General features: G+C 37.5%; 1 protein-coding gene across 1 annotated transcript; it reads right to left on the minus strand.

The window, feature by feature from the left end:
- Positions 1-1,486: 1,486 nt before the first annotated feature.
- On the minus strand, positions 1,487-6,093 carry b4galt4 (UDP-Gal:betaGlcNAc beta 1,4- galactosyltransferase, polypeptide 4). Its single transcript, XM_078266097.1, has 7 exons — positions 6,010-6,093; positions 4,469-5,009; positions 3,627-3,859; positions 2,493-2,680; positions 2,262-2,384; positions 2,045-2,149; positions 1,487-1,924 (listed from the first exon to the last, which is right to left on the minus strand). The coding sequence occupies exons 2-7, from the start codon at positions 4,728-4,730 to the stop codon at positions 1,795-1,797; spliced, it is 1,041 nt and encodes a 346-aa protein (XP_078122223.1). The 5' UTR covers positions 4,731-5,009; positions 6,010-6,093; the 3' UTR covers positions 1,487-1,794.
- Positions 6,094-7,779: the final 1,686 nt, after the last annotated feature.

Consider the following 7,779-nt stretch of genomic DNA (forward strand, 5'->3'; position numbering starts at 1 on the left):
TAACAGTTATGAATATGAAAATACAAAGAAGAGTGGCTCAAATAAACTGTAACCATATTTGCCATTGTAGTTAGTAATATTGCTCAGTCTTGAAAGATGTAAGATTTGCTGGTCAAATAAATAAAGAAAAAAACAATTAGAATTGTAACACACCAGCAGCTACACTACCCTTAAAATATAAATTAAGTAAAACAAAATAATTGATTAAACAAATTTGATATGAGTGTATCTGATGCAATCCTGCCTGAAATCGAAATCAAAAGCATAAGTATGCAGATTCTTCTAGACTGACATTTCTTCACATATGATAACAGAAGAAGTTATATTGATCGGTCTCAAAAGACTACCATTATCCTAAATATGTTAAGGTAATAAATAAGAGTCCACCATCCATTAATTCCTGCTTACAAACCAAGCATGTAAGGCCTTATATATAAAAAGTATAGGAAATAATGTCATTATTATGGCTCATTAAACTACTTTAGACAAAACCCTTGTTCATCCAAAGATGGCCAAGGTTATTAAGTTCTGGAAATAAAGCCAGTTGGCACAAGGCAGCCCAAGCCTTTTCTTAAGTGTAATGCTAAAAATACTAATGTAGGTACAGTAGATTCAAGAGCAGATGTTTACCGTGCCTACCAAATCCTAAGAGCAGAAAAAGGAACGTCTAATAGTTGACCAATATCAATATGATAGATTTTCACAATAACATATTTCAATTGACTATCACTTGATATGATCAGCTCTACATATATTATTATTGCTTTCCCTTCAGTTTTTCCGCCTTCTGCTCACAAGGTTCCTCTGTTATGTGCTGTTTTGACCTTTTATTTATTTATCTGATTACATCCACTGTAAAACAATAAACCATGACAAGTCTAAAGGGGAAATATTACTTCTTCTTTTTGTATAGGTACTGTAATGGGTAGGCATTAGTTTGCAATAAACTGATAAGCTAATAGTATATCAAGGCTCTGTTGCTGTTAGTGTGTTTTGTCAGTCTGCCATCAACTAATCCAAAATCAATTATTGCTTTTTTTATTACTCTGATGAACGGATCTACTTAAATCAGATCTTCTACTTCTACGTTTGTGATGTGAACATGTCAATGTAACAAGTCTAGTAAGCTATCAAACATGTCATTGCCTTGAAGAGTCCAAGCAGCCTTGAATCAAACCTAAACATTCACTTAATCTTCAAAACTCTGCACACCGAAGGGGTGTTCTCAGTTATCTGCTATCTGATTAGACTTCTGGGAAATATGTGAGGTCACTACATGCTATGTACTACTAGAAATATTAAAAAGGTGCTGCCCCGCTTGTGTGTACGGGCTAAAGAAAAAGTCATTGCAACAGAATGAAGCACACAAAATACACATTGTCGATGTGTGCATGTTTTTTATATAATATTAGCATGTTTTATGCTGTACCATATCATGTAGGCCAAATAATGAGGCATATGCATAAATTAATCAAAGTCTGGCAGCTGGATGTCAGCAACCTTTTTATTTGACCAAGGCCAATCATTACTTCAAAGAAAAAAACTGTTTAATTTTTATACAGGCTGGTCACAATATGAAGAAATTAAAGCAGAAAATATGCAAAAATGTGCAAAGATGTAGTTGCCAGCTTAACTTAAGTCTAATATGTAAACTAATCAAAACAATGTGCATTTGTGTGCTTAATGTGGTGTCTTGCACACACCACGTAGTAGCTTTTCTACACTCAATGGCCTAAACATACCATATAAAAATATGTTGTAGTCACAGCAAGGCTTACTGTTTAAATCTAAACTCTATGGCTTACCAATGTCCACAGTAACATTCACATAAAGAGGGAGCCTCTCTACCGACATAGTCTTATATGAGCAGCTGTTCAGTCCATCCTTTCTCCATACCTGCGGTGTTCGTCCTAACAATCTCATCCTGGAAAACAAAAAAAAGAACTATTGAAGAGATTACATTTGGAGCACGAATCTGGATGCATACATTTAATAAACCAAGAATGTGCTAAAACACATTATCCCTGTCGCTGCATTTACTGACCTGTCTTTGTTTATTTCATTGCCACTGTCCCGTTTGTGAAACACCATGGTGTAGCGAGCTACATCAGCGGGTGGCCGCACAATCTTCATTTTCTGCAGCTCAACTCTGCGCGAGACAGCAGACCCACATGTATCAGTGAACCAATTAAGGAATATACTAAATCTGCTCCAGATGTGATCAAAAGAAACACTTGATACTGTTTTCACTTGCATCTCACCTGATGCGAAGGTCATCATCTTCTCCGCCCCAACCCCAGTAAGTGTTTGAGAATCCATTCACTTGAAGAAACTGCTCTTTGGTCATAGCTGTGACTCCTCCAAAGTAGCCTTTGTAACGCAGCCTGAGAGTGGAAGAATATGAAGAAAGATTACAGTTATTTCTTTATAACAGAGCTTTCACGATAATGTCTCATGACTTACAGTAAGTTAACTCTAAGTCATATACTTACTTGTATCCTGTGGCGTTCCGGCCAACCACCAAGTGTTTGGGCTGCTTGTCACAGACATATAAGTTGTGATCGTTTTCAGGAACCAGGTCCACATCATGGAAGATGAAGCACTCCCAACTATAGTCCTTCAGTGCCTCCAAATACCCGACATTGAGTAACTTGGCACGGTTAAAAGTTGCATCGCCAGCCTTTAAAAAAAACAAAGAACACAATAAAAATTATAATTTGCTATTGTCTGTACAGTTCAACGTTCAGTGAAGAAGTCAGTGTTTGTATGTGGTATCTGATGTCTCATAATGCTTTATCCATTGAAAAAAATACATCTATTGAAAAAAAAAAATGTAATAGGTAGGAGGGTCAGAGCACAGGGTCACCTACCGAACAGCCGCAGCTCAGAAAATGATTCAATGCTGCTTGTGTGATCCAGTTAATTAATAACTTTCATTGTAGCAGTGGCGTAATGACATTCAGACTATTATAGGCAAATAGACTGCTTAGCAGGTACATTTAAATGGAGTTTAATGTGATTTATTCTGGTTGATTTTTTTTTACAAGTAACCACCATGAAAACCGGACACTACCTCAGTATGGAACCAGATGATCACATAGGAACCACAACATTATAAAGCATTTCATACAAAAAACTAAAACTATTCTGGATAAATATTTTGCTTTACACACAAATCCAAACACTGCATTCAAATTATAAGATAATTTAACCAGTGCTTTTGACACACTTTTGATTTGCATGTATCTATTATATATATATATATATATATATATATATATATATATATATATATATATATATATATATATATAAAAAACCTTCTGCCTTCGAGTTACTGATAATGATCCTTTTTTTACTTTTTTTAGTACTAAGAACATTATTTGGTTGCAGATGATTTGCCTTTGGCATGTGAAAATGTTTTGCCTCACTAGTTTCTTCTTGTTTTTCAGCAGCAGTGTTTGTGCATCACTGAACATGAGTGGTTGCTTTCACAAACTCGTTAAAGAAGACTGCTGACTGAAACAGATTTCATTATTTAGAGTGAAACATTGAGCAACTAGCCAGTTGGTTGGTTTTCCTTGCCAGTTGTAAGGGTAACTGTGCATAATGTGGAGCCTGTATACCTGCTGGATGACATAAATGGCGTAGTGTAGCTGCTGCCTCTGCAGAAAGGGGTGCAGGTGGTGCAACAGGTACAGGAGGTGTCTCTCTCTGCTGCGATGAGGGATGAGGATTGCTACACTCTGCCTCGCTGTACAGTCTGAGGGCTCGTACTCGCCTTCAGTCACTCCTTTGTTGTCACTCACCACATCCTTCAGTTTCAGAGAGGATTCAAAGGACAGCTTCAGAGCTCCCTCTGTGGAAGTTCACAAATTCAAACAGAAATCTGAGTGGTCATTCTGTTATATGTGATTCATAAATGTCACATTTTCAAACTATTTATTTTGCTACGTTTTTGAAACCTATAGAGGACAGACAACATGTAGCACATACAAACGCAATTCACAAGTGTTTTAAGATTATAATGCTGATAAACACTGGAGGGGGGGGGCTGATAAAAACTGGGGCTTTGAAAAACATGTACTTACAAATCAAAATCATCTATAATCATGCACAGTACAATCAACCATTACTTTAGTTTTGAGAAACTAACCACTCTACTGTAGTCACTACTGTTCAAGGTGACATCGCAGATTAATGATTGGCACTAACCCTTGTCTGGTTTGCTACAAACAGTAGCAGTTAAGTTATCTACTCTGCCGTTTTTTCATGTAGGCTGTCACGTAGTCAGTGTGAAAGTGGAGAACTTACAGGAAGAAAAAATAATAATAAAAAAGACCAAACAAATCATTGCGATTTAGCAAGAGGGCACCATAAGCATTACTCCTGAGAAACCCAGCTAAATCAATCAATATTATATACACAGTAAGTTGGTCACCTCTTTAAACTGCGCTTTGATACTTACGTAGCAATGGTGACTCTTGAGGGCATTCTTCTTTGGGGGGTGGAGTATTCAAGAGATCGGGTGCCTCTGTCCAAGTGTTGAGTTTATCTCTCAGACTGTCTCCTTTGACAGGAGTTTGTGGTGTGGCGGAGAAAACCCGGCCAGGTTTCACTGTTTCGCCTGAAAAAGTTGTGATCCATGCGAGCACTGAGAGCAAAAGAAGGAGCAGTACAAAATATTTCCCCCTCCGCAAAATCTTGCACAGAGGCAAAAAGAAGCCCATGGCTGTGTAACTGCGCTGATATGAAACAGTTGTTGCAACTGTGGGTGCTATCAGTTAGTAAGATATTTCCACCCTGCAGGACATTTCAGCAAAATTACTGACAGCCACAGTTCCACTAACCAGTCATCCCATGGCGATGAAACATGCTGCAGAGCTATACAGTGAATCAAGTATATGAACACTGTAAAGTAAGGAAAAGTTATTGGTGAAAATCCATCGCTGAACCCTCAAAATCCAGTTTCAGGAGGTGAGGCCAAAACTTCCTCTGTTCTCCGACAACTGTAGATTGATTTTGAGAGAAAATGTGTTACTGCCAAGAACGGGCATCATTTTTGCATCATAATCACTTATCTTCTCATGCCAAACTACACCCTGACAGGGCAGGTTCTAGTTTTTCAGAGATATCTCCATTACTTTCCACACAACAAAAAACACCTGATGAGATGTTAGTTCCTCAGTTTTCTTTACTATTGTGTTTAGAGCCATTGATGCTGTTACACACCACTGGAAGAGCTTCCTGAAAGGTGATTTCACACCCACTTTTTCTGTTCCTCAGACGAAGTTTAATATCACATTGCAAACCCTCGCCTTTCTCCTGACAGCAGTTCAAACCAATATATTCAGTTTACAATAATGAAACAAAAGTTAAGTTATTGGAAATGCATTTCACCACTGTAACAAATACAACAAATATAATATATCATGATACAAGATATCAACATAATATAGCAAGGTAATATAGCAAGGCAACGCTCCCCAGGTTATAAAACAGAGAAATGTAACCACCATGAGCACATAACGTCAGTAGTATTCATTGTCAAGTATTGGCTGTTGGAAAACGTATTAAAGAGTACAACTTTGGCAATTATAGCTTTTTTTTCACTACGATTGACAGTGACAAGCTAACATTGGCTAGTTCTGAGCAACACCATATCTAGCTAACATTAACGTTAGCGTTATTCACGTAAAGACTATACGCATGACTCTTTTTATATCGCTGACAGCTCCGCCTGATTACTGTCCATGTTTTATCACATTTGTTTCAAGAGCTGGCTGCAGCTGTGCCCAGATGAGCTCTATGTGCAGAGTTAGCGTAGCTGTTAACTAGCTGACGAATGCGGATAGAGTTACGACAAAGTGCTGTAAAAGTTAAATTTTAGCATTAGGCTGACAGTCGCACAGCGTCGAGCCCAAACAAAGTATGGCCTTATTTCAGGGAAACGCAAGCGAGTACTTTCCTTTCCTGATTTTGGAGATAAGACTGGTTTGGCCATCTTACCTAGCTAGTAGACACAAGTGTTACCATCCCTGGAGCAAACGACAACACTGTATCAAACAAACATAGCTAAAATACACAATACTTCTGCTGGATATATTTCACATTAAAAGCACTGAACTTCGGAAAAGTAATTTCTTCCCATCAAGTCGCAAGTGTGTCTTTTGTTTTTGCAATTTTGCAAAAATGTGTGCCGTATTCAGCAGATAGGCTACCTCAAAATGTCTGTGCATATGGATTTAATTCTACTGAAACCAAAGCCAAAGCCCCTGTCGCTTTGATTTTGAAGGCAGCATACACAAACAGGATGTAATTGCTTTTTATGCGTGGCTTGATGAAGCTCAAAGCATGGTACATGTTTTGTATGGATACTTCTGTTGTGTTGTTTAAAAGAAACAATAATAATAAAGGCACCACAGGCTTAACATTGATTTACATAATATTTTGCAACTATTTTGCCCCAACTTTATATATTATAATTACAAAATAAAGTTGGTATATATAGTTACATGACAGTATCTTGACAGTAACTATTTGCTCCATGCAACTGAAAAACCTTTAATCAATGTCAGGGCTAAGCACATGCTGTAAATGGCTGAGTAGGGAAACAAAATATGGCATAGCTACAATATTTTAACAGTGCTATTCACATACATAACAAGGTCATGTATCTGACTTCAGCAATATCTAAATTATATCGATTAATAAGCCTATGTTGAACTAAAATGTGACGTCCTGTTGCAAAGCCATAGAATTAGAGCAGTCTTTGAAAACAGCTGCAAAACACAATGCAGGCTCAAATAGTCTTTCTTCAATTTTGTTAAATATAGCTTTCTCTTTAATGCTAGAATAGATCATAAAAGCACTGTCTTCTTATTGCAAATAATGATGATTATTAAGTTAAATGAGTTGGAGGAATTTTAAATTTAGTTGTGTAATATTTGTGTATGCAGTTGTGTGTCCTCTTCTCTTAGCCAGGACCAGGGTCGTGACAAACACTCCCATCATGCAATGCTCCCTGGTCATTTTGTCCAATATATTTCTCATCCCACCCTGCAGATCAAACATAGACAGCACACTGGGCTACACTGGCTCTGAGGATAAAGGTCCTGTCCTTCTGCCAACAGAGGAGGCGGTTGTCCAGCTGCTCCTCAGCCTGCTTCAGGTCAGCCATGATTCTGGATGTCGCAGCATGTCATTATCCTGTTGAGCAATGTGGGAGGTCCTGCACTCTTCAATGCCTTTTTATCCACTTTTTTCTTGTGCCAACTCAGCCACGATGTTAAATCACTCTTTATTGAGTTAATTTGATTATTGGGATCTTTTCTTTTTGAATTACTATTGTGATGTTCTGCTTTTTATTTCACTCAAGATTAGTTTCCTTTTGGTTTTCTGTAATGCTGTTGTATTTTGTAGTTTGACTGTTGGGCTGAGGCTTAAGACTTAACTCTATCTCACTTGCAGCGTAGTGGATATGACACATGCCTTTGGTGTGGGTGATCTGGGTTTGAATCCCACTGCGATACATTAACCACTGTGTCCTTGAGCAAGACACTTAACCCCTAGTTGCTCCAGAGGCGTGCAACTCTGAAATATAGCAATTGTAAGTTGCTTTGGATAAAAATGTCAGTTTAAATGACATGTAATGAACAACTCTATTAATAAGTATTGCTCTACCATTACCGGAACCTTTAATTGGTAATTATGTGAAAGAAAAAAAATCTCAAATCCTTACAGTAAGTAAAAGTAAAAATATCATAACAACTAAAAGTA

Source organism: Sander vitreus, chromosome 13, assembly GCF_031162955.1.
Source record: "Sander vitreus isolate 19-12246 chromosome 13, sanVit1, whole genome shotgun sequence".
NCBI classification, from domain to species: domain Eukaryota; kingdom Metazoa; phylum Chordata; class Actinopteri; order Perciformes; family Percidae; genus Sander; species Sander vitreus.

What these genes read in the sequence shown, in the direction of transcription:
- b4galt4 (XM_078266097.1), bottom strand. Translation starts at nt 4,730, where the DNA reads ATGGGCTTCTTTTTGCCTCTGTGCAAGATTTTGCGGAGGGGGAAATAT. An exon ending in CCATTTATGTCATCCAGCAG is followed by an intron (nt 2,681 to 3,626) that starts GTATACAGGCTC and finishes TTTTTTTTAAAG; the next exon opens with GCTGGCGATGCAACTTTTAA. An exon ending in CGGAACGCCACAGGATACAA is followed by an intron (nt 2,385 to 2,492) that starts GTAAGTATATGA and finishes TTCCACTCTCAG; the next exon opens with GCTGCGTTACAAAGGCTACT.